Source organism: Microtus ochrogaster, unplaced genomic scaffold (genome assembly GCF_000317375.1).
Source record: "Microtus ochrogaster isolate Prairie Vole_2 unplaced genomic scaffold, MicOch1.0 UNK1, whole genome shotgun sequence".
Taxonomy (NCBI): Eukaryota; Metazoa; Chordata; class Mammalia; order Rodentia; family Cricetidae; genus Microtus; species Microtus ochrogaster.
In genome coordinates, this window is record NW_004949099.1 from 4695111 (window position 1) to 4722351 (window position 27241).

The following is a 27241-nucleotide window of genomic DNA, read 5'->3' on the forward strand; positions in this document are numbered from 1 at the left end:
ACCCCCGCTCAGACCCAGACCCTCTGCTCTGCCAGGACTCTGACCACATACCTTCTCCAACTGACAGGATCTGCTCCGCTGCCTGCCTCACAGCCCTGGCATTAATATGGTCTGAAGCTATAGATAACAGTCTAGCTGAGGGCAGGGAGACCTAGTTCTAATCCTCAGGCATCCAGGCATGGGTCTGTGCTTGGGTCTGTCCTGAATCACCCTCACGAAGGGCTTTCTGAGTTTTTCTTGCTGAGATTAACAAGAGTATAATAATGTTACACACACACACAGTGAGGATCGGGCACAGGTGTTCCTGGACACAGAGGGCATCCAGTCCTCGAGGGCTACACACAGAACCTGAGAGACAAAAGTTTCTCCAGCTGTGTGTTCTGTGTGTGCTAAGGCCCTGGCATGAGCACCTAGTGCTAATATAGCTGGTGTAATCAGATGCAGGATGGGCCTCACTGCTTGGCACTCACCCAAGTATGGGGACTTCCTTTCTATGGTGGCTGTGGGACCCTAGGCACCTCCTCCAAAAAAGCCCTCTGGGAGTGAAAGCGAAGCTACCACACTTTCCCAGAACTGCATGCATACTAATGGCCGTGGACTTCACAGAGTGTGAAATCAGGAAAAACTAATTCCCCAGAGTAGACGAAATAGTTTGTTCCTCAGAGTCTGTAACTACAGTCATTCAGATGACCCTGCCATGGCCACACAGTTCTCTTTTGCAGAGCATGAGTGACTCAAACAGGGTGTGCACGAAGACCACACACACACACACACACACACACACACACACACACACATTTACACTATATATACTTTCCACAGATATACACAAAAACTCACAATCCCTCCTATATATACACACAGCCACTCTCACACAGTTATCCATTTAGAAACACACACACACACACACACACACACACACACACACACACACACACACACAGGCTTGCAGCCTCTGCAGTCCTTGTCATTCCAGGAAGCAACACTCAAATCCTACTCACTACAGTGGCGTCAGGTCCAAATCCCTGCTGATGGGGAAATTGTGGCTCAAAGAGGAAAACTACCCCAGGTGCCCCAGGTGGCACTTGGAGAGAAGACGCTTCAACTTTGTCCTCTGATTTCCAGGTCAGGTGTCCTCCACACCTGCCATGGCAGATCTGTGCTGAGTGGTAGTCAATCAAATGCACTTGTCACAGCAGTCTTTGCTACTGGACAGAGTGTGGCTACAGGCTAGGAACTCCTGGCTCCCATCACTGGCCTCCTGGGAGTCACACCTGTACAGCACCTCACCGGCTCCCTGGCTTGACCCAGCAACAAGAATTTTGAGCAGTGCTGCACCCTAGCACAGTCAAGGAGCCATACCTTTGCAGCAACGCTTCTAATGGCAGGCTTGAAGGAGAGGAGAGGAGAGGGAGTTAAGCCGAGTTGCAGAGTGGACCACACTAAGTCCACTGACATTCTTGGCCCAGTGGCTGGGATCCTGAGCTGAGATAAGACAGTCCTGTAGCTGGGCAGACGCAGGGTGAACTTTCCATCTAGGACCCATTGCCCTTACGACCCAGGCCCTCTGTAGAGGAGGATTTGCTTACCTTTTATAGGCCCCATGCAGCGGCTGCAGGCACAGGAATTGCCAGTAATCCAGGCAGAAGGCCTTGAACTTGAGCATTTTCACTTTCCAGTCTCTAGCGGACTGTAGTGGTATCTCCAGAGAGACACAGCAAGGGGCTGCTGGGAGGTGGAGGCCTGGCTGCTGATCCCTGCTGCGGGCCCCCACTCACATGGCCCAGCTCTGCCTGGTGCAGCTCACACAGTGCGCGCCTCCAATACAAAGAGCAGCAAGCACAAAAGCCTGCAGCTCATCCGCGTGCACGCTCTCACAGGGCAGGCTCACGCTATTGCTGTCTCTGGTGCCCAGTGCTTCTGGGGGCTCCCTTGGGGGTCCCCAGAGCAAACCAGGGCATCCCTGGCTATGCTGAGCTGTGGGGGCCCCCAACCCATCTTCCTGAGGAGCCTGAGAGTGACGGCTTCTGCAGCTGCTCTTCCAGCCCTTTTTCCAACTAGGCCACTTCTGATGGCAAGCCAGTGTCCACCCACCTGCCCTGACTGAGTGGCAGGGATGGGGCAGGCCCAGGGGGAGCAGTGAGGGAGGGGTCCAGGTGACTGACGGACACTGCCCTCCGCTGCCACATAAATTACATGTGGCGGAATCCCAGCCTGGCCTGCAAGACTGAAAACTCACCATGTAACCACACGGTGGGAGTAACTGGGCTCTGAAAGGCAGTAGGAAAGACTGACAAGGCCGCCAGCACCGTTGCCCAGGCGACAGGGACACATTGATAAAATCTAAAATGGAACCGCAATGACAGCCGTTCATTGGCTGCTGGAAGAGACTCCTGTGGCTAATGAGGGAGGGTGGGAGGGCAGTGGCTGGGCTGAGGGGCCACAGCCAAACAGGAGCATTGTTTTCAGGGCTGAGTTGGGGACTCTGAGGGCCATGAGGCCTGGTAGCTATAGGCCAGAAGCCGAATCCAGCCTTCGTCTTGTCTCTTTCCCTGCCCTTAAACTGGCTTACTGACTACCAACCCCAGTGGCCTATTCTTCACATACCAGCCAGGGACCTTAATAAATCATTTTAGTTCCAGACACCAGCATGAGCCCCCTGCTGCACTCAGAATAAAGATAGGGTTCCCTCACCAAGCAGCTCTCAGGGACTCTGCTTATCTGTCTGACCCCTCTGATACCCGGACACATTGCCTAGCTGTCCCCATTTCCCCTTGATACATCCTTCTAGTTCTGTGCTGGGTTCCCTCTACTAGGAGTGCCACATACCAGATCATACACTCATTATTTCTCAGATGCTTACCTTCCCAAATGTCCCAATAAAGCAGCACAGCTTCTCTTGCCCCCATGTGTGATTCCTCCTGAATGCCGGCCTCTTCATGTCTGACCCACAGCCTCATTCATCAGCTTGGAGTGCCCCCTCCCCCCGGAGGGATCACATCTTTCCATCAGTGTCTGCACCAGCAGCTGCTCCACCATCAGCAGTGGCAAGTGTGAGGACCTTAGATGGCAATGGGGACAATCTCAGAACCCAAGGGACTTTCCAAAGTGCCACACTCACTTGGCCACCTCAGGCTCCAAATCTACCAACTACCAACTACAGAGGCTCAGGAAACATTCTGAACTCAAGATGTATCCACAGAGTCCCGAGTCCAGCAGCCAGGAGAGATCTGATGTCTTACACATGAGCTCTGTACATCCTCAACCAGAAGATCCAGCTCCTAGGCGCAGAGTGGAGATTCATGCTGTCCAAAGGTGGGGCATTTTCACCTGCAGCCACCAGAAAGCTCTGTGGCTAGAAGAAATATTCTTAACCAGAGATGACATGTCACCAATCTGTCACAGTGGATAGAACCTAGGAAGTGGGTCCCTGGGGCTACTGGGCTAGAGGGCTGCAGGGGCCAGAGCGAGCTCCACAGGGGAAGGGGAAGGGTTACACCAGCATTCTCAAGAGATGATGAGTGAGCAGGACAGCTGGGGGCAGGCAGGGAAAGCAAGGTAGCCATCTGCCTGAGAGATGAGCCTGTTTGCCAAGGTGGCTTAGGCTGTCTCCCCTCCCCCACGCAGAGTGCCACCCCCCCTCCCCGGGACAAGGACATTGGTTTCCCTCTCACGTGTATGGCAGAGGAAGCTGGCTATGCCTGTGAAAGGAGGCAATTACTGGCCGGGACCTTTGTTTCTGATTTCCCAGGCTGCAGTGCCTTCAGAACCTTTGTGGGGTGGGGCAGGGACAAGCATGTGACACCCCTCCACCAGAGCTTGGAACATGCTTTTCTTAGGAACTTGCAGACCTCTGCCACTTAAGAAGGCCACAGAGGCCGGGGGCAGGAGGGATGCAGTGGAGCCCTGGGTCTGAGTCACAGATCTGGTCCAGTGTTTCTGGACCAGATTTCTCTGGGTCCATCTTTCTCATGTGTAGAATGGGCACACTGAGCTGGCTCTAGCAGATCTAAGGGGGCTGTGAGGATTCCAAAGCAGGTCCCATGTCGCAGCCAGGTGGCAGAGACTCCAGCAGATGTCACTTAGCAACTGCCTCAATGCTGTGCTGTAAACATGCTGAACACGCTCTACCTCAGGGCCTTTGCACTAGCTGTTTCCAGCAGAGATGTGGATCCCGCCTCAAGGCTGGCTAACGGAGCCTCCTCAGAGCCACTGCCCCTACCCTCTCTCTGGTCACTCTGTGTCATTTACTCTTTTCCTTCACAATTCCTTGTCATCCCCCTCCCCCACACATTACACTAAGAAGCAGAGTTTCTGCCTTTGCTGCCACACAGAAGCTCTGCAAGGGTAACAGGACTGTGGCTGTGGTATCCTAAGGGCTTGACACCCACGGGTACCCAGGAACCAGGGCCAGAGGAGGAGTAGCCACCTGAGCCTTCCTCTGACCCCCAGAACACTGTAAGGAGTGAAACACTGTAGTTTTGGCTTTAAGGTCAAATAGGGCTATGGGCCCTGCCTGGTCTGGAGAGAGCTCAGACTGGCTATGATGAGAACTGTACAGTTATACTCAAGTCAGTGGGGGGCCCCACACACCCTGAGTCAAGAAGTCCATCCACCCGCTTCCCCCTTCACTCCAGAGCTTTCTGGCCCTTCCTCTGGTAGGCCTCCATGTCTGTTGAGATGGCCAAAGAGATCATGCAGGAGGAGATACTGCTTTTACTGACCCCACTGGGTTTAAGAAAAGGGCAAGGGTTCTGATGCCCACTAGAATTTCTTGAACCTTTTCCCCCAGGGCCCAGAACACCCTGGTATGGATACCCATAGACATGTGGGCACCCTTAGCAAGCCTTGGGTGGGAACTGTGAGTGTATCCAAGTGTGAGCATGGACTATGTCCTGAGGTGGGTTGTGGTCCTGGCATGCCCTAGTACTGGGGCGTGGAAGTCCATGGGCAAGTTTGAGGATACTGGGTCTGCCTGGGAGGAACTAGGACTGAAATGCTCTGGATATCATGTATGTAAGAGTCTGATAAGTGCACGAGGAGCTGGTGTGTAAAGTGTGTCACTCACGTGTGTGGGACTGGGACAGCATGAACACCAGGACCCCGAGACTGAGACCCCAGCTGTGCCTCCCTGGCTGCATACTGAGCAAGAATGTCTGTCATAGGGCCACAACTGTCCTATATCACTGGGTATCACTAAATAAACCCATCGTAGTAGCAGGTGTTACTGGAGTGCACATGTACAAGACTGTGTAAATACACGTGTGTCACACCCAGTCCTCACATCCCGGGGGCAATACCCAGTTCTGGAAATGGAAGCACACACAAGGGCTAGGAATTGTCCAGCACAACTTTCATATTTCTATATAGCATCATCTGTATCCTGATGGTATCCAGCACTACTTAGTGTGCCTAGTGATGGGTTTACACCACAAGAGCTTCCTCTCTTCCGCAAGCCCAGTTCCTTAGTGGCCACATCCCACCTCACCCTCAGCCCTGCGCAGACTGGGCCCTTTCATGGGAATGGCTCACAATACAACCCCAAATGAGAAAGCTTACTTTAACTCACACAATATAGTGCAGATGTACCCCCACCCTCGTCACAGCACATCAACACACACACACACACACACACTCACACTCACACGGTTCTCGGATCTACTTCTGCCCAATATCTAATCTATTTTGGGTTTTAACTTTTGTTTGTTTCTGAGGCAAGTCTCAAGTAGCCCAGGTTAGCCTTGGGCTTGCTGTGTAGGCAAGGATGACCTGGAACTTCCTATCCTTTTGTCTCCATCTCCCAAGTGCAGGGACCACAGATATGCACCACCATACTTGATTTAAGGAGATGAAACAAGGACTTCTGCATGCTAAGCAATCATGCTACCAACTGAGCTGCATGCCCTGCTGAGTATCCAATCTCTATTGGTTACAAAAAAAAAGTGCATTCTTTCTGAAGACCCTGGGTAAGAATATTAGGATCTGAAACATACAGAGGCAGTGCCATGCCCTCCAGCGCACTGCCAATCAAAGGAAATCCCCAGTTCTCACCGACTCCAGCTTTGGTTGTCATGGGAACTGCCTGCTGCAGGCTGCTCCTCAGGGGAACCCCAGCCTTGGATCTTGCAGCAATAAGCCTCAGCACAGTCTGACCTCCAGGGGACCCCAGTTCTGCTCTTGGGGAGGCCTTGGGCTAAGCCCTTGCTTGGGGGATCTACTTAAATTGTATGTATTTTCAGGGGGTATATCAATAGGACCTCTGGTATCTATCTAGGGAAGTCGGAGGTGCAGCTCCTAGTGGGTCAGTTCTTCCTCAATCCCAAGGCCTCCTCTCCATCCTTAGTTCATTCAGAAAACATCGGCCTTGGTGGCCCTGAGACAGGAGACGCAGATGCAGGACAGTACCTGTATCGGTCAGTGGAGAGGCTGCTTCCGGTCTCCAGGGAGCTCCTGGGGTGGTAAAACGAGACAGGGTTACCAACAGTCCCACAGCAAGCCCCTTGGCACCCTGCCCACTCAGGTCACATGGGTGGCCTCAGACAAGAAACCATGTGCTTCAACCTTTCTCTGTTGTCCCCAGAGGTGGCACTGCCACCGTCATCTCAGCCTGGTGCTGGCACAGAGAGTCTTTGACAATGTCAATCCTTCTGCCCCCTTCTCGGATGGGGAAACTAAGGCTGGGGAGACCAAACACTGCGGTCAGGGTCATGCAGCTCTCATGACTAGGATTATCCCCCCCACCCTAGAGGGGGAATGTGGATGCTGGGAATCATGACAGGGGACCTTGGGCATAAGCAAGCTCCCTACTGCTGCTGCATGTAGGCATGGGGCTGGCATTTAAATTTGCATGTGGTTGACAAGACACTGCCACGTTCCTTTCTTAAAGAGTCTTGACCAGGCATTACAGCCTCCATGTCCCCCGTCCATAGCCCTAGCATCCAGCTCTGGGCCCCAAAGCCTCGTTCCCAACTTCTTTATTTGATCAAATTACAGCTGGGCTAATGGGTATGGTCAGGGACTGGCCGGAATAGGACCGTATTTTGACCCAATCATATACCAGCTGTGAAATAAGTTTGTTGTAAGTCTTTCCCCATCCTGTGCCTCAGTTTCCCTGTGTCTAACAAGGAAATAGCAATGAAGCAAACTTCTGCCCAGGACCACACTCCACATTCTATCCGTTGTCCTACAGCATCAGAGTGAAGGGGTCCAGGTGGCACCTTCTATCTATGGGAGCGTTTGTTAGGACAGAGACATGCCCTGTGTGGTGGTTCGAATAAAAATGGCTCCCACTGAAGGGACTCTGGCAAGCTTGAGCATGGTGAGCATGGCTTTGGCAGGCCTTGCCCTCCTCTCCCATTCCCTCTGTCTTGCTAAAAACCATAGATTAGAGACCATGTCCTGTTGCTTTCTGATCAAGATGTAGCACCATGTCTGCTGTACATGGCTGTACCCCCAGCTGCCATGCTCCCTGCTATGATGATAATGGACTGAATCTCTGAAACTAAGCTGTCACCTCAATCAGATGTTTTCCTTTATAAGAGTTTCTGTAGTCATGGTGTCCCTTCATAGCATTAGAGACCCCAACTAAGACAGAGTTGGTACCAGGGACTGGGGTATTTCTGTGATAGGCTTGACCATGTTTTTGTTTGGAGAAATTGGGACTTTGGTACTTTGGGTTAGGAAAGCGGAATGCTTTAAGCACTGCTTAGTGGGCCATACTGACAGGAACATGGAAGACAGTGGTGCTAAGAGTAATTTGAACTGTGGGGGGAGCAATGGCTCAAGAGGTTTCAGAGGAGAAGAATTTTAATATGTTGTCTTGAGATAATTCTTGTTATATTTTTGTGAGGAATATGGCTGCTTTTTGCCCTTGTCTGAAGAGTCTGTCTGAGGCTAAAGTAAAGAGATTTGTATTAATTCTCTTGGCAGAGGGAATCTCAAAACAGCCTAGCCTAGTAGCACAGACTCTGTTGTGTGGTTATTAGTGGTAACTCTGATGAAGATTTATAATGAAAGGAGAAAGAAAATGTAAAATTTGAGAAGAAAAGGAGCACCGGGAAGCAGAATAGAGATAATTCTGTATTTAAGGAGATAAACAGATTAAGAATAGGAATAAAGGGAGTGGTGACATCAGGCAAGACCCCACCCAGCTAAGTTTCCAATTTGTGGAAAGGAACTAAAGAAAAGCTTAGAGTTGGGTATGGTGTGGCATGCCTTTAATCCCAGCACTGGGAGACAGATACTGGTGGATCTCTGAGTTTAAGCCCACCCTGGTCTACAGGGCAAGTTCTAGAACAGTTAAGTTTAGATAATAAAGGTAACCATCAAAAACAGAAAGCTGGTGAAGATGTAATTGAACAATGGGCATGATCCATCCCCATCAAAGCAGAAGAACTTGGCGGCTTCAGTCACGTGGTTCTGACTTTAGAGCTAAGGATAGAAGGAATGGGTTATGGAATTTGCCTTCATGCCCAAAGAAAGGCACTGAGGTCAGGCATATGTCAGGGGTGTCCCCAAATGGAGGCCTAGAGAAACCATTGTGTGAAGCTGTGAAAGTAAAGTCTGGATTGCCTTGGAGAAACCAAGAAGGTGGAGATGCCAGAGCCATGGGATACCTGCCGAGGAGAGCCGCTAACAGGGGTGGAACCAGCCCATGAGAATGAATTGTGTGGAAGTCAACAAAGCTGAAATGAGTTGGAGACCTGAAGAGCATTTTGACATCAGAGAAGGAGATGCATAGTTTGGAGTTTGCCCAGCTGGTTTTTGGTTTTGCTTGGGTCCAATATTTTCTTGTTGTGCTCCCTTCCCTACATTTTAAAATGGTAATGTATATCCTGTGCCATTATACATTGGAAGTATGCGATCTAGTTTTTTTTATTTTTATTTTACAGGGGATTATAGCTAAGAGATTACATGAGTCTCAGAAGAGACTTTGGACTTTTAAACATTGGTGAGACTGTTATAGACTATGGGGACTTTTGAAGTTGGACTAAATGGATTTTGCACTATGATATTATTACAAGCTTATAAGGGCTAGCGAGTAAAATGTGGTAGTTCGAATATAACTGGGTTTTATTGTAGTATGTGTGGCCTTGTTGGAGGGAGTGTGCCACTGTGGGGATAGGCTTTGAGGTCTCTTTTGCTCAAGCTTCCCTCAGTGTGACGCAGAGCCTGCTTTCCATTGCCTGTGAGATGTAGCACTCTCAGCACTAGCACTATGCCTGCCTGCCTGCATACTGCCAAGCTCCCCACCACGATGACAGTGGACTGAACCTCTGAATTATAAGCTACTGCCTCAATTCAATGTTTTTCTTTATAAGAGTTGCTGTGGTCATGGTGTCTTTTCACAGCAATAGAAACCCTACCTAAGGCACCAACCATAAGTTCTCAACCATTCATACAGATTTATCTGAGTGCTTTTCCCCAAACTTCCTCATATCTTAATCCTACAATATAAAACCATACTCTTTTTTAAAAAAAAAATATTAGATTATATACCTAAAGCTAGCTACCAAGGTCTGTTTTCTTATTTGGCCCCTACCTCCTCCTGAGGATGATACCAAAGTCCAGCAATCAAGAGCCTCGTTTGGTTCACCTACTTAATATGCCAAATTAAAACTGAATACCTCATCCTAACACGGTGTTTCCCTCTTTCCTTGATAAACCGCCATTTGCTCATATGTCATCTCTATCAAGAGGCAGTCCTTTGTCCCTCTGGGACAAATACACCTGCCTGCCCCCTTTCCCCTGTCCCCATCTCCTTTAGCACCACATTCTACCCTATTCTAACACAGACCTCCCCTTTTCCTCCTTTTAAAAATTATACCTGCAAGGTCATTTGCTGCTGTTGTTATGCCTGAGTCAGAAAGCAGCCACTTTAACTTTTCTTCCCCACTTAATAAAGAATCTGTCTGTGAAAACAGGTGTTTGGGTATGGTTTGTGCCTAGCCTGGGGTCCAGGAGGAAGGCCCTACTGTTTGGTAGTCTCTGTCACCCATAGGCTCATATATTTGAATGCTTAGTCACCAGAGAGTGATACTATTTGACAAAGGTTAGGAGGTGTGGTCTTGTTGAAATAGATGTGACATTGTTGGGGAAAGTATGCCTCTGGGGGGTGGGGGAGCTTTGAGGTGTCAAAAGCCCATGCCAGGCCCAGTCCCTATCTTGTCTTTCTGTTTCTCTGACTTTACACATGCACGCGCACGCACGCACGCGCACACACACATTCTCTCTCTGCCTATTGATCAGGATGACTTAGCTACTTAGTCAGCATCATGCCTGCCTGCCAACTTGCTCTCTGCCATAATGGACTAAGCTCCTGAAACTGTAAACAAATGTGAGATCCAAGGTTATGTTTTAAGTTTTAATTATTGTGCCTAAGAGACCCGTGAAGCAAAGTGCCTCTAACCTGTAAGCCTCTTGCCCAAAGACAGACATTTCCTGAAATACTAGAGGCCACTGTTTATATAAGGTAACAAGTCACATGCTTTCACTCTCATAAACAAGTTTGCTTGACCCAACTACACAGCACGTGCTTGATTACATGTGGGCAGGAGGTACACAGGCTGGAAATACGTCAGGATGTATGCTCTGGATGTAGGCGCGAGGCATGCAGCTAGCAAATACATCTGGATATGTGCTTGCTCCTTATTGTACATTGTGGGAAATACATAGCCTTATGGGTTTATAACCTTTATAGCCCTCTGCAAAATATGACTTGTCACCATTTTCTGGGAACCCTGGAATGGACCTGACCAGAGTCCACTATCCTGGAAAGCATTTAATTAAAGTTTGCTTTGAATATGGTTCAAAAATCGTGGTAGTGGTATTATTCTCTCACAATGGGATCAACACAAACCCTCGATTAAATGCCTTCCTTTATAAGGGTTCCCTTGGTCATGGTGTCTCATCACAGCAATAGAACAGTGACTAAGTCAGACGTTGGTACCAGGAGTGGGGTATGGCAGTGACAGGCTTGACCAAGCCACTTGTTGGGGGAATGTAGACTTTGAGACTTTGGATTAGGAAAGCAGCTGAATGCTTTAAGTAGGGTTTAATGGGCCAATACGTAGGAGCATGGAAGATAATGGTGCAGAGGACAATGTGAATTATCATGGCCCAGATCAAAAGTTCAGAGAGGAAGAATAATTAGTAAGTGGCCTAGAGACCAATCCTGTGTGATATTTGGCAAAGAATGTAGCTCTTTTTTTGTCCTTGTCCTAAAAATCTGTCTGAGGTTAAATTGGTAGAGGAGATTCAAGACAGCCTAGTACTGAGTGGGTTGAATGGCTATTGGTCGTCATTCTTATGCATATCTATATAGAACAGGAGCAAGCTGAGCAAGGAAAAATACAAAAATGTACAAGTCTGAAAAAAAAAGGAGCACCAGGAAATGTATCACTGGAGCCAAAGCCGGTGCACAAGCAAATAAGTTTAAAGAAAAGCCTAATGCTAACTGGAATAAAGGGAATGGTGATCTTAGGGAAAGACCGCATTCAGCTAAGAGTCCAACCTGTGAAAAGGAATCAAAGAAAAGATTAGGCAGTGAAGGAAACCATTAACAACAGAAAATGGGTACAAATGAAATTGAACAAGGGAGCCAAGCTCCAGTCCCATCAAGCAGCAGAACGTGGCAGTTTCAGCCACTTGGTTCTGGTTTTAGAGTCAAGATGAAAAGAAAGGCGATGTGCAGTCTCCCTCCTCCACTGAGGCAGACATGTGTCAAGGGTGTCCCTGCCCAGGTGCTTAGAGAGGCCATTGCGTGCAGCTGTGAAGATGAAGTCAGGGTTGCTGGGTGATGCTGGAGATGCCAGAGTCACGAGATACCTGCCAAGGAGAGCCGTAGACCTGGTGTGGAGCCAGCCCAAGAGAGAAGTGTGCTATTGTCAATAAAGCTAAAAGGAGCCGTGCCATTGCATGACAAGTATGTGATCTTTTTTATTTGATTTTCAGGGGGTTACAGTTAAGACTGTCATGAGTCTCAGAAGAGACCTGGACTTTGGACTTTTAAACAATGTCGAGACCGCGAAAGATTATGGGGATATTTTAAATACATTTTGCATTGTGATATGGCTTATAAGTCAATGGGGGTCAGGGACTAGAATGTTATGGTTTGGATAAGAATAGTCCCCATAGGTTCATATATTTGAATGTTTTGTCACTAGGGAGTGGCACCATTGAGAAGGATTAGGCGGTGTGGCCTTCTTGGAACAGGTGTGGTATTGTTGGGGAAAGTATGTCAGGTGGGCTTGGAAATTTCAAAAGCTCATTCTAGACCCAGTCAGTATCTGTCTGTCTGTCTGTCTGTCTGTCTGTCTGTCTGTCTGTCTGTCCATCTGTTTGCCTGCCTGTCTCTACCTATGGATCAGAAGGTAGCTCTTGGCTACTTCTCTAGTACCACATCTACCTGTTGCCATGCTCCCTGCTATGATGATAATGAACCAAGCTCCTGAAACTGTCAGCCAGCCCCCAATTAAATGCTTCCTTTCTAAGAGTTACCTTGGCCATGGTGTCTTCACAGTGACAGAACATTGACTAAGACGCCCTGGGACTGACTTTCCTGCTAATGCTATGCTGTCTTCTCATACTGAATACCTTCTCCTGCTGCAGTGGGTACCATGCCTCTTCCCTACCCAGGACCTCCATACTGCTCTTACGGGAGACTGTGTGACCACCAGGGCTTGGACATTCCAAGAAAATGCTGGGTGCTTATGTCAGCAATTCAAGTCTCAGCCTCAGTTTCCCCAGTGTCCTCATACGAGGTCCTTGCTGGAACCTCTTCTCTGCTGAAGGCCAATGACAGCTATCTCTGTCTTGGAGCCAGAGCTCCCTGGGACCATACACCACTAGCTCTAAGGCTGAGTGCCAATGAACAGTCCAAGCAGAGGAGGAGCATGAAGGGTGGTGTCAGAGTGTCCCAGAACTTTCTAGAATGCTCACAGTTCATATGGGCTCCAGGGTGGTCATCAGGGCATTGAGGGGGCAGTGGGTAGGGTTAATAAACAGAACCCAAGAAGACATGGGTGGCAAGTTGGCCTTTGTAAGCCAGTCCCAATCCCCCAAGCCTGGCTGCTCAGCCACAGACACTCTATTTAAAGTAATACCAGGGTGAGGTAATAAGATGCCTCCAAATGGTGCTAGGTCCGCACCCTGCCATGGGACAGGGATTCTGCCCTCACTCCTGATTTTACCCCCAGCATTACCCCTGCTGTGACCACTGCAATATCTAGTTTGCAGTGGAAGTTCATCTCCCGTCTCCCATCTTACTCTCCTGTGAATCTTACATGACACAAGGAATCGTTCCTTTTCGTAGATACGAAAAGTCTTGGGAGTAGCACACTTAAGACACCACCATTCCACTCCCAGCAGTAAACCCTGACTCACCCTTAAAAACCCCACTCACATATCAAATCTTAATTCCTTGATGCAGCCCTCTCCTACCTCATTTCTATCCTATGAAGACTATTTTCTTCTTTTTTCCCTCCTCATCTTTTTTTTTTTTTTTGAGGAATTTGTTTGGTCCTAGGATGACATGGGCATGGACTGGGCAATACCCTCCCACCAGAAAACTCAGTCAGCAAAGTCCCTATGTAACAATGGGAGCTGTGAGGCAAGACACAGGGCCAAGGGCTTACTCAGCAAGGAAACCTGGCCCTTGCTGCCACCTACATAACAAGGCTTTATGCCTGACTTCCCTAAACCATGTCCTTCGCCTTCAGGAGATTCCTCAGGGGCTAGTCTGACCATTCCACAGTCCCTTCATGTCTTGGTGACCTCACATGCGACCAGGCCCAGCTCTGAGAGGATCCCACCCTGAAACTCTCTGTCCCCCACCATATAGTCAGGCTGCCTGAGGTCTTGGGTAACCAAGACAGGGACCCATTCCTGCCTCTCTTTCCTCATTGTTTCTTGCTCAGCACGTGTGCATTCAGGACCCTAGCCTGGCCCCTGAATGAGATACAAATTCACCCTAAGTCTTTTGAGATTGTAGAGGGGAAATGGCAAGCTGCCTCTAAGTGCTACTGAAGGCATCTAAGAGACCCCACAGGGTCATGATCCCCACGACTGTGTGCACAACATTGAGATGCCAGATCTGTGAGGCTAAGGCCTGAACTCCAGAGCCAAGGGCCAGTGTTTGAATCCCTGCTGCTCCACACTGGCTATGTGACCTTAGGCAAGGTGGCTAACCTGTCTGTACCTCCACAAAGCTTCCTCATTGGTAATGTTGGTGAATACTAAATGGAATAATATACTTCAAGGACTTGGAACAATGGTAGGAACTCTAAACTTCATGAATGAGAAGACAGGATTCCAAAGGCTGTCACATGTGAAACTAAGTCATGCATATATTAATTATGATAACAATGTCTATAATAAAATGCAAATGAACATATTTTAGTAGCACATTAATTCTGTTTAATGGAGACTTCTTTTATCTGCCTGTATATACTATTTATATATGCAGCAGAGAGTCAGGGGGAGACCATATCCCTTCCACCTCTTGTTCCGAGCACCTCTGACCCCTCCGGAGCTGCTTCTCCCTATCTTGGGGACCCCAGAGACTTGGAGGATTTCCTGGTCCAGCTAGTCAGGCTCTGCAGCCCCTTTCCTATAACCCTGGGAAAGCATCAGGGCCAGCCTGAGGCCCCACCCCCACCGTAAGCACTGCTATTTCATACTCTATCCCCATCCCTGCTCTCCTGCATTCTGGGAAGACGGCTTCCATTTCTTTTTCAGGACCTACTGGATGCTTCCTCCTTGGTAAGGGGCATCAGCCAAGGACACATTCAAGAGCAGGCCAGGCAGCTCTGTGTGATTGAGAGTTAGAGAGGCTCCTTGGAACTGGATGGGAGATGGGGGATGAGGCACAGCTCCAGTGTGTTCTGGGGACTAAATGCTGGTTACATGTTCATTTGTGATGGTCTATAAGTCACACATTGCTGAAGTGCACCCCATCTTGTATGTACATAACAGCTCATTGAAGCTTACATTATAGATGAAAATCAGTGTGGGAACTCAACCCTTCTACCTGCAGCATCCAAGAGCCCAGACCTTGGGTGCCAAGGAGCTAGCTTCAATCTTCTCATAGCCACACTCTCTGGCCTTAGTTTCCTCTACAAGGATGGGAGTGGTCAGTGTTTCTATTCCTGGCTGCACACAGGATTCTCTGAGTCCATAAGGACCATTCCTGAGTCTTGGTGCCCCATCCCCTTTGAGACAACCTCAGATTCACAGACTACCTAGGGAGCTGCTGCATGCATACTTTGGCTATGACAATAAAAACACCTTGCTTAATTGCAGAGAGCAACTACCTCTATGAAAAGGACATCAATCAAGGCACAGAACTCATAACAGTACTTAAGCCCCCATATGTGTGTCCATATGTGCATGCATGCCTGTGTGTGCATGTGTATGGTTGTGTAATTCTGTCATCTGGGTGGCCTCACATGAAAAGACTCATCATGTTGCCTCTCCATAATCCCAGACTTCTGGTTAATGCTCATCTCTATAACTGTGTCATTGACAATGTTATTCAGATATAGCCATGGGGATATGACTGCTTAAGACTGTCTTTCTCACTCAACGTGGTTCCCTGATACTCATCCAGGTACCATATTCCTTTTCACTACTGAGTGGTATTCCACGGCATGAATGTGCCACAGTAAGACAGAATAGTTTGGTGGCTTATCTGTTAAAGGCTTGGTCCCCAGATGACAGTAATTCAGAGGTGAGAGAACATTTGCATCTTTCTGGAGTGTGCCCGTGAAGGGGTCTGTGGAACCCTAGGCTCTTCTTTCTTTGTCTTGCTCCCTGACTATGAGGCAAATGATTTTGTTCTAGCGAATGTTCCCTACCATGAGCAGCATATGATTTTATTCTATTGAATGTTCCCTACCATGCCACACTACCTTATCACAAAATGGGCCAGAGACAGCTTAACAGTTAAGAGCACTTATTGCTCTCAAAGAAAAGGACCTGATTTTGAGTTCCAGCACCCATACTGGACAGCTTACAACCATTTGTACCTCTAGTTCTAGAGGATCCAAGTCCCTCTTCTGGCACCCATGGGTACCAGGAACACACGCAGTACACAAACATACATGCAGGTGAAACACCCATACTCATAAAGTAATAAAAAAAATTATATATTACAAGTAGTGAGGCCAAGTGACCTTGGACTGAGACTCCAAAACCATGAGCAGAAATAGCCTGTTTTTCTTTAGAAGCTGATGGTTTCAGTTTTATTGTAGCCTAGAAAGCTGACTAACAGCAAGAGCATCTAGGCGATGCCCAGTTGCATCTGTGGTGAATGAGCTGCAGGGAGCCTGTGGACACAGGTTGTGAGCACAGAGCTTTCATTCTCTGCAAGGGGACAGCCCGAGGGTACCTCCTTGGCTGCTATGGGAGAGAATGTTTATTATTAACACAAACCACACTGACTCCAGAGCAGCTGCCCGCTCTGTGCTCCCCATGACAATGCGGCCAGTGACCTCACTCCCCCACTGGCTTCCTGGTATTGCACTAGTAGTATTCTTTATTTCAATTTACTTCATTTGTGTAGCAGCTCTGAGCTGTGGGGTGTCAGATGAAGAGAGAATTGAGCTTGCCCTAAGATAGACAGCAAGGCCATGGAAAGAAGCTGGAACGAGGAGGCCTACTGGCCAATGCTGGCCCAGCACAGGTGAGGGCTGATGGCTGGTGGTGGCAGTAGTGGTGATGGTGTGTGTGTGTGGGGGGGGTGTGGGTGTGGGTGTAGGTGTAGGGGGTAGACTTCGAGCACCTTCCTTAGGTATTGGGTAAAAGTCCGGCCCTGTTCTAGAGGGAACTCCAACTGGGTGATGCTTATTTGAGGTGAACCTTCCTTTCAGAGAAAGCTAAAAGCAAGGAAGATTCAGTCAGGCCATAGAGGAAGGTTGTTTGGAGGGAATTTACTTCAGTTTCCAGAGTGAAGGGAGGTAACTTCTTCCCATCTTCTCATCATTGGTTTAGAAAGTGAATACTGGGGCTGGAGAGAAGGCCCAGTCAGTAAAGAGCATGCACACAAGCATGAGGACCTTGGTTCAGACCCCCAACATGCATATAAAAAGCTGGGTGTGGTGACACAGTGCTGGAATCCTAGTGTTGGGGGGTACAGACACAAGAAGATTACTTGGGCTCACTGGCCAGCTGTTCTTGCCCAATAAATGATGTTCATATTCAATGAGAGACCTCAAAAACTAAGGTGGACAGGCAGAGAGGACACCTGATGTCAACCTCTGGACTCCAAATGCACACACATATACCTGTGCATGTGCGTGCATACACACAGACACACACACAGACACACACACACACACAGTAACTGCTAAGCACAAGGGAAGATCAGCGTCCCCTGCCCTCAACTCCCTGCAGATGTAGTGTGACTGCTTCAGGATGTTTCCACTGGCTTTGCTCTCAAGGAGCTGCATGGGGCCGTGAATATTTGTGACATTCATTCTATGACAGCAGCCCCCCACTGACTATGTACATAGGAGTTGGAGACACATTCCTTCCTGCCCTTTGTGGCTATGGGGTGTGTGGCACAGTTCCTAGCCCTATGTGGTGGCTGTGGGCTTGGCTCATCTCTCCTGCCTCCCTGGTCAACAGGCCATGGCAGCAACTCAATAGGGTGCCTTGTGCTCAGCAAGTACTCCTTCAGGGTTGTCCTTGGAACTGCAGACACAGGGAGGAGATGTTTTTATGGTCCTGGGTAACTCAGATGGCCCCACGAAAGGTCACATCCACTCCCTCTAGCCAGCATTGGAATCTGTGCCTGTCTTCAGGGCTCTAGAAGTTTCTCTGTTTGGGGCAGAAGTTATGGCAGGAGAGGAGATGGAAGGCACCATCCTGTCCCAAATCTCTTCCCTCCCAGGCCCCAGTGCCTGGCATTCTACAGCAGATCTATTAAGCCATTAAGGCACTCAAGAGCTCATGTTCCTGGCCATTCCACTGCTGCAGGAGAGTGCAGAGCCAACATGGAGGTCAGTTGCCCCTTTGCTCAGGACACAGGGTACTGTCACTTTGTCCCCAGGACTTCTGAGGCAGAGACACAACTAAACCAAGATTCTAGGGTCTATATGCGGAGTGAGAACTTTGTGATTCTATACCCTAGGCCTTTGGCCCAGCGTCACATATTGGGAATAGATATGACACTGATCAGTATATGCTGGTACCAGCGCTGGTGTTGTAAGCTTGGAGTCCTTGTCCAGGCCTTTCTTTCCTCAGCTGTAAGCAGACTCATCTTCATGCCTTGGATAGGGAGTCTGAGGTGCCAATGGGCAGACTTGCCCTTCATCCTGCCCGGCTCTGCACCTCAACCTTATGCCTCTGGTTAAGACAGGACTTGCTGGCTTTCCTGTGCTGGTTCTGGCATATAGACAGCCCTGCCTACCAGCCAGGGGCCCCCACCACAAGCACAAGGAGATGATTGTCCCTAGGTTGGCCTCTACACTACTCCTTCCCGCCAGGCTGCCCTGCCCAGAGTTCAGCCGGAGTCGGAAAGAGTCTGGCTGCTGGGGAGGACACCTCCAGAGGCCCCCTGACTGGGTATATGGGAAGAGCCAGGGACCCAAGAGAGATGAGGTATCATCTGGACGCTGGGCCTGGGTCTCTCGGTTACACAGGAAGGAGATTTGTCTAGTGGTCATCAGTTCCGAGAGGGAGGGTGCAGTTTGAGACAGTGAGTCATTTTATTTGTCCAGCCTAGCACCCACACAGTGCCAAAGCAGCCTCTTATACACAGGGACATCCTCTAACATGCTTGGGGGATGCCCAACACCATGGTGGCAACAGGGCCATGGTGCTGGGTTTTCCTGTGTTCACACATTCGATACATATTATACAGAACAGGTACATCGAGGGTTAAGCGCCATAAATACAGGGGTTGGAAAGATGGCTCAGTGGCTAAGACACTTGGGTTCAGTTCCTTGCATCTACGTCATCACAGTCATCTGTTACTCTAGTTTTGGGATATCTGATGCCCTCTTCTGGCTGATGTGGGCACTGTATGCAGGTAGTACACTTAGAAGCAGGCAAAACACTCAGAAATGATCATAACACACCATAAAAAAAGTCATAGAAAACCTACCAATCATTTCTGGAGTTTTTCATTTAATATTTTCAAGCCTGGGTTTTCAAGCCATATAAAAATAATATATGGGAAGCAAAAGCCATGGGCAGGAGACCACTGCGAGTGTATATGGTAGTATGAATGACAATGGCCCCATAGGGTGGTATATTTCAGTGCTTGGTCCCCAGTTGGTGGAAGGATTAGGAGGTGTAGCCTTGTTGGAGGAGGTGTGTCACTGGGGCCAGGGGCAAGCTTTGAGGTTTCAAAAGCCCACGCCATTCTCAGTTAGATCTTCTTGCCTCATATTTGTGGATCAAGTTATAAGCTGTAAGCTACTGCTCCAGTGCATGTCTTCCTGCCTGCTGCCAATCTTCCTGTCATCATGGTCATGAATTCACCCCAAAATAAGCCCCAAAATAAACTCTTCTTCTATACGTTGCTTTGGTCATGGTGTCTTATTGCAGCAATTTAAAGTAACCAAGACAGTGCACTTCACCATCCATCCCAGCCACCCAGTGACACAGGAAGACCACAGACACCTACCATTCTGAGCAGTGTCCAGTGTGACTCAATAACCGCACTCAAGGAGCAAAGACAAAGTGGGTGAGATAGCGCCTCTACCCCTGTGGGCAGACGGGTAGCCAAAATGACACACAGCAAAGTAGTCACAGAACACCGGGACCCTAAGTAAATGGAAGGTAGTCACTCTCAATAAACAGACCCAGGAAAGCTCCAGGAAAGGGCACCTGCACTGAGTTCTGAGAATGAGTGGCCAGCTGAGACAGGGCTCTGTGCTGGGACCACTGGGCTGGACTTGAACAGGGAACCCCACCTGGATAGATCCACTTGCCAGGAATCAAAATCCTCTTACTTCCCAAGGTTTGGGGTGCAACCAGCTCCTCCTGGGCTTACAGTAGTGGAGGCCCTGCCACATATAGTTCAGGACCCTGCAAGGCCTGTGCCCTAGCGGCCCTGGTCCTGTGCCTGGAACCACCAAATCCTATTTTTACAGGCCTAGATTACTGACTGATAGGAGGAGCATAAATACAGAGGCACCAATCCACTGGGTCTTCTTGACTTTTCACAAAGTCTTGCTCAGACTCCAGAGTGCTGACATGACCCCATTCAGCCCTCAAGCCAGGGCTGGAGTTTCCGATTCCTACATTACAGATAAGGAAGCTAAAGCTCTGAGAGGCAGAGACCCCTCCAAGGCCTCCCAGATCATAAGGAAGGAAGCCAGCCAGGCAGCCAACCTTCAACCCCAAGAACATCTACTGGTTTCGGAGCTCAGGAAATCAACCCAAACCACCCAGACCCAACTCATGCATTTTACACCTGAATTCTTTAACAGCTAATGGAACCTCGTGGTTCAAAGTGGGGAGGAAAAAATAGACAGACAGGTATTATCTAGTAGGAGATGCCCAGTTCTGGGTTAAATGCCCCTTATCCTGGCAAGTCAGCAGTATCCAGGGTAAAAACTGCCAGGGACTGTAGGAACCAGAGAGAAGCCAGGCTCTCCGAGTCTCATGCCTTAATGCTAGTGTGTTCTCTAGATAAACAAGGACCCTGACTGAAGCCCTGGAGAGGGACAGACACAGGAGGTGCAAGCCTTAACATGCCAAGCTAGTGGGGTGCATGCACTTCTATTTTGGGATGCAAGATGGTGCGGCAGCAGGCACTGTTCCCCAGTGTCTGCTCTGTTCAAGAGGCAGAGCTTCTCCTAGCAGATGGCAGTGGCCTTGGCAGAGGCCCCAGGTGACCTTGGCCTCTGGGGGGCTGGTTTCACTAGAGAGGAGAACCCGTCCTGAGCTGGAGGTAGGAACATTTTTACAGAGTCTGATAAGTGGCAGAGGACAGTCCCAGACACCCGCAGACCCTTTCTGAAGTCTCCTTGCTCTCCGTCAATGAGATTACTGTCCCAAATATGCTTTTTCTTGTGGACATGAGTCCTTTAGGGATAGTACTGCCACCACCTGTGTCCTATCCCAGGGTCCATGGACACCAAGTTTTGTGAGGCTTTTGGGGTTTCCTTTCCCTGACTCCTCACCTTGAGCTCAACCCCAGTGGGGTAACGGTGTCCTCAGTCCCTACGAGAGCCCCTTCGGCTTTTCCTACCTGGCTTTACCTCCAGCCTAGGCCTGACCCACATGTATAGACAAGTATGTGTGGAAGGAGAGGTGAAATGATGGCAGGTCATAGGCTTCAGGAGACCCACAGAATATCCTGCAGCCACTCAGCACACATGTACTGAACCAGCTCCATGCTAGGTCCCATGCTTCCCTTTGCTGGAATCAACCTATGCTCTCTGACGGCACCACTGATCCAGAGATTTCTGTAAACAGAATGGCAACTCCAGACCCTGCGTGCTAGCTGCAGACCTTCAGGAAAGAACCAGTCAAAACCTGGGGGACTGAGGTAGTTCAATGTCACTGCAGCTGGTCTGGCAAGACTTAGCACCAGCCTCAAAGCCAGGGATGACTTTGGGTGTGGCAGTCCCAGCAGCAGAAAGGAAAGAACCAAAGGTCCCAAAGGAGATAGGAATGGTTGGGAGCAGGGCAGGGTGGGGAATGGTTGGGGGATGAGAAGAGCAGGCTTTGACAACCCCAGTCCAGTCTAGTTCACCAGCTCTGTCTCGCCTCTCTCTCTGTGACAAGGCAATTTGCTGGAAGCCAATTCACAGAATAGTCAATTTGTAGAACGCCAAAACCATCAAAAGGCCTTGTTTCCCGTAACCTTTTCGTTTTAGCCGACTGGTTTCCATTTTTGTCTTCAAAATGGCATTTGCGGGAGTGTTCAGTTTGTCTCTGTCCCCGCCGCCTGCTGTGGTGGCAGCAGGCAGAGGAGAGCGTGGGGGCTGTACCATCACTAACATATGTGGCTCTGGGCAGAGGGAGAGGAGGAATGGCTGAACGCCAGGCAGACTCACAGGCGCAGGGAGAGGCGAGGCCTTCTTCAGAGAAACCCTCAGGTTGAGGTGGGCCCTGATTCTGGGAAGGGCCCAGACCTTGCTCCAGTAGCTGGCTGACAGTCAGGCCTATGAGCCTCCAGAGGGGTTTACTTTTAAGGGCTGGGACTTGTCCCAGGACTTCTGGTGAGTTTGAGCCTTGGAAAGGAGGGTCAAGGGATCTCAGCTGACAAAGAAGAGGACAGCAAAGGGTGATAACCACAGAGTACCTTAGAGGACAGACACTAGGAGGTGGCCAGCCTCCGTCCCACAGTCACCAGGGTCTGAGCCAATAGACCCATAATGTGAGCCTCAGTTAAAAAGATACATTTTATTTTATTTTTACTCATTTGTATGTGTATGTGTCTGTCTTAGTAAGGGTTTCTACCACTGAAAAGCACTATGACCAAAAATAACTTCTATGTTATAGTCCATTATCAAAGGAAGTCAGGGCAGGAACTCGAACCTGGAGGCAGGAGCTGAGGCAGAGGCCATGGAGGAGTGCTGCTTACTGGCTTGCTCAGCTTTCTTATACAACCCAGGCCCATCAGACAAGGGGTGGCATCACCCATAATGGGCTGAGCCCTCCCACATCATCACCAATTAAGAAAATGTGCCATGGGCTTGCCCACGAGCTAAATCTGGTAAGGGCATTTTTTTTTCAATTGAAGTTTCTTCTTCCCAAACAGCCATCCTAGCTTGTGTCAAGTTGACATAAAAACCAGCCAGCACAGTGTCTTTGTGAGTGTATGCCATGTGGGTGCAGGTACCTGTGGAGGACAGAAAAAGAGCTGGAGCTACAGGTAGTTATGAGCTGCCTGGTGTGGGTGCTGGTAGTAGATCATACACATCCCATTCCCAGCACTAACCTCTCCAAACAACAACAAAACAAAAACCATATAAATCAAATGTGTGACTCTGAGATAATTTTAGACTCATCTGCAGTTATGAAAAAATAATATTGAGCGTTCCTGCCAACACTGTAGTCATTTTGCTAAACAGTAACACCTCAGAACTCTGTAGGGCACCAGTTCCCAAGTGTTGCTCATCCCTTGGGTAGAGTGTATATGTGGTAGAATGGTGTAGCACTAAGACCCCCCCTCCCCGCCCCACACACACACTCACTAAAGCATGGCCTCCACTGACGGCTAGGAATACCTGGAAACAAGTTCCTCATCCCGAGACTGGGAGAGGTGTCCCAGCCTAGGCCTCCATGGAGCACATGGCTCTCAGAAGTCACTCTACAGATGTATGCTGTGGAACAATCTTTGCACGCTGTAAATATGTTCTCTCATCAGTTAATAAAGAGCTGGCTGGCCTATAGCTGGGCAGGAAGAGATTGGATGGGAGAACCAGAAGGGCAGAGTCTGAGGAATCTTAGGAGCTGCCAGGAGACATAGAGAAAGCAGGATGGGAAGTGTGTAATGAGGTAAACAAGCCTCGGGGCAGCACATAGATTAACAGAAATGGGTTAATTTAAGTTATAAGAGCTAGCTAAAAACAAGCCTAAGCTATCAGCCAAGAATTTATAATTAATAACGAGTCTCTGTGTTATTTGGGGGCGTGGCTGGCAGGACAGAGCTGATCTGTGGTCTAGACGGAAAGCCATCTCTGCCTACAGATGTCCAGCCTACTTGTCCTCTGCCCACTCAGACCTCTGTGCCCTCCAGAGCTGTTACACTACTTGCTGCCCTAGGGCCAAGAGAGGACACACAGAGTGTCAGGAGACAGAGGAGTCACAGGGAGTAGCTCCCATAAGCAGGGCAGGAAAGAAAGAGCAGCTAGAGAGACTGAGGGCCAGGATGCCCCTAGCAGGAGTGACTTCTCTGTGATAGCTTGGACCCCCTATTCTGAGACCTTCCACAGCCTGCCTGCTTCTGTGGCAGTCACAACGGGGGCTGTCAGGAAGGATGGAAGGCCTAGGGGAAATGACAGGAGGAGGAGGGAAGATAGGTAAATGGCGGAGGTGTGGGATCGAGAAGGGTTGCTCCTCAGTACTCCTAAGGATTAGCTTGCCAGACCCCTTCAGATACCTGACCCTGGACTCTCCATCCTCTTGCCTCAGCATCTTGAGTGCTGGGGTCGCAGATATATACCACCAAGGCTGTGGAAACAGTGATGACACTGGGCTGTTTGGGAGAACAATGCTGTGGAAAGTCCACACATGAGAAGCAAGCTAGTAAGCAGATGTGACCATCACAGGCCCACACACTTGAGGTGAGCAGCACTAAAGAGCCAGGTTTGCAGAGAGGAACCACAGCAGGGTGCCTACACACCGACACATTCATGTGGGCTTGGTACAGGGTCAGATAAATCCAGGTTTGGCTCTTTGGAACTTTCTGGAAATAACCCCCCCCCCAACACACACACACTCCACTAAATTTCTATCTACAGTTAGTTGAATCTAAGGCTATGAAACCAGACTGAACATAACATCATCATTATTGCAAAGCTAGGCCCATCAGTTGACCGCAAACGGCACTGTCCACTTCCGTTCTGGAAGGCATGCCAGACACAATAAGGCTTGTCAACATCTACATCACAGCAAACCCGTAGCCTGTCCCTCATAAACACTGCAGACACGGAAAGACCTGATGTTGAGATAACAGTCATTTGCCAAGGAGTGGCCACCCTTGAGCAGCTGATCCCACAGATACCTGCTGGGGAAACCTTGCTCCCAGGAAAGCTGCTGCCCTTGGAGACATGATGGCCTAGGTGGTGACAGCTCTTGGCAGAGCTCCCAACATATCACAGTCCGATCTTCCCTTGACTTTGAGAGCAGTCACATTCCTAGAAAACTCAACGTATAGCCAAGTCACACAAAACACATTTGGAGATCTATCTTGTTTGATGCAGGCAGGGGCTCAACATCCTGCTCAGGCTGGCTTCAACTCAGTGACATATCCACCACAAAGAAGTGGAAGGAGAGGACCAGCTCTACAAAGTTGTCCTTTGACTTCCACTTACGTGCCATGGTAGGTGCCCCTCCACTACATGCACACGCACACACAATAATAAACAAACAAACAAATAAACATTTTAAATAACTGATCTGGACCAAGATTTATCAAAAGTGATGGCAAGGGTATGACATGTAGGTACTTCATAGGGACATCTGACCTAGGATTTCTGGTCACCTGGACCCTCCTCTCCTTTGAACTCCACCTTAGAAACACCTGCTGCCTACCAGTCCTGGCTCCAAGAACAGACAAACAAGGGTTGGTGAAGAGGGAGTGGGGGTCTGGAACCAGACAAACTCCTGGCCATAAAACCTGAACAAATCACTTCCCTGCAGAATGTGTCAACCACAGACTCAACATGCCATAGTTCCAGGGGGTTGAACAAGGATACTAGCCTGAAGTTCTCTGAGATCAAGTTAAGCTAGTACTATGATGTAGGCCAGGGCCCTATGAGCAGGGTGCCTCATCCTGAGAAACATTGGGACCACTGTTAACTGCAAGGAAGAACGTCCAGCTGCTCTCGGTCTAGCCTGAAGACCAGTGCTCCTGACTCCTGCAGCTTCTCCTAACTGCCCACTGTGGCCAAGGGATAAGTCAGGTGCCTGCCCCGCTACTCTCCTCCAGCGCAGGAGACAACCTCAGCCTCACCCTCCAAGTCTCTACTCAGTCCACACTGAGCTGGGACAGTGGGAATCAGTCCACAGGGTCCTCCCTATCCATGCTGCTGTTCAGCTCCCCCCTCTTCTTCACAGTCAGCAAAACTCTTCAGTATGATAACAGGTCAGAGTTCGGGGTTAGGGTGGATTGCACAGGTTTACCCCTGCCTGAGTGTTACCTGGGACGAGTTGTTCTAGGACTCAGTTGCATGGTCTGTACAATGCAAGTAAGAGATGGTCAAACGAGTTGAAAGACACGACATTTGCATATTCAGAGGATCCTGCTTTCTTTGTTCAGGTGGCAGATGCCCATTCCAGTCCTGGGGGTTCAGCTGACTGTGGAGACCACCTCCTGTGTTGGGGCTGATGTTCACAAGTACCTACCCAGGAACCTGGTAGTACCCAATCCACTGCCCTGCCCTGTAGTCCTACTTAGGACAGTGCCTGGCACCACCAGGACTCACTGGCTTAACTGTGTATCCTGCATGCATGGGATGTACTGGCACTTTTCTAGGTGCTGAAGGTCTCTGAGGCTTACACACCATCAGGAGTCTGTCCGGTATAGCTTATATTCTATTAGTAAGCAGACTGACCACCCAACAAGCTGGACATAGTATCAGGGTAGATAGAGGCTCAGCAGGGAAGTCAGAAAATGGCAGGGTGGGAGGTCTGAGGCTTTGGTCTTGCATAGCTGGTCAGAGCCAAAAAGGAAGGGAAGAGGGGCCAGGAAATTTCAGGCAGTCAGCAAATGAGCCAGTTACTGGATAGATGGGTGGACCACAGACATGCAAAGAGGCAGTCAGTGCCTTGCTCTGCAGATCTTTATAGCTCCACTGCCTGAGCTGGAGCCCTCCTCAGCCGTTGCCTTGAGGATGGTGAAAATGCTGCTGTAGTCAATCAGTATGGGGTACCTTCCTTACAACGCTGCTAAGCTGACCAAAGTCAGCTGTGGCCTGGTCAAGGACTGCAGGCCTCATCATTATCTTTATTCCATCGCCAGGCCACCTCCAGAGGAGACTGAGGACCCACCTCTTTCAGTGTTAAGTTTAATTCTCAGAGTTACCCAGCGGGCAGGAAGAATGAGGATGCCTGGGGAGGTAAAACAGGGTGCACAGTGTGCCTGTTTGTGGAGCAAACAGGCCAAGGGACAGCCTTATCGGGTGACACGTGGTAACACCGGGCTGCTCAGGTAAGGGAGGAACGTGTTGGGGGAGGGGCAGAACTGCTAAAGGCACAACAGCAAATAACTGCAGGAGCCCAGGGAATTCCTTCCCTCCCTGCACCTCAGTCTCCTGCTCTGTAAAATGGGCTCAATCATACTCTATTTGCAGCAGTTGAGGAAAGCTGATCAAGCTATAGGATGTGAGAAAGCATAAGACTAGCCAAGACTGCTCTGAGCTGACAGCCATCACCCCCCTTCCAGACGTCTGGCCTGGGGAACCAAAAGTCTGGAGCAGCAGGTACTGAGAGGTCCCTGGGCTGGGCTGAGCCCTGCCCTGGTCAAGTGGAATATAATGATGGGCCAACCCAGGCTGCTGAGTACCTAGCAGATAAATCAGCAAGGCTTGTTTGACTCCAAACCCTCTGCAAGGGC

At 49.4% G+C, this 27241-nt stretch overlaps 1 protein-coding gene across 6 annotated transcripts in view; it reads right to left on the reverse strand.

The window, feature by feature from the left end:
- Positions 1–27241, reverse strand: part of Iqsec1 (IQ motif and Sec7 domain 1) — a 329466-nt gene that overhangs the window by 119874 nt on the left and 182351 nt on the right. For 4 of the 6 annotated variants that reach the window (XM_026788142.1, XM_026788139.1, XM_005364874.2 and 1 more), the window contains one exon: positions 6406–6450. The exons of 1 other annotated variant lie outside the window; for it this stretch is intronic. In XM_026788142.1, coding sequence (XP_026643943.1) covers positions 6406–6450 — 45 coding nt within the window. Of the gene's footprint in view, positions 1–1589; positions 2159–6405; positions 6451–27241 lie in introns of those variants that run through there. One more of the 6 variants, XM_026788140.1, reaches the window with a different exon arrangement.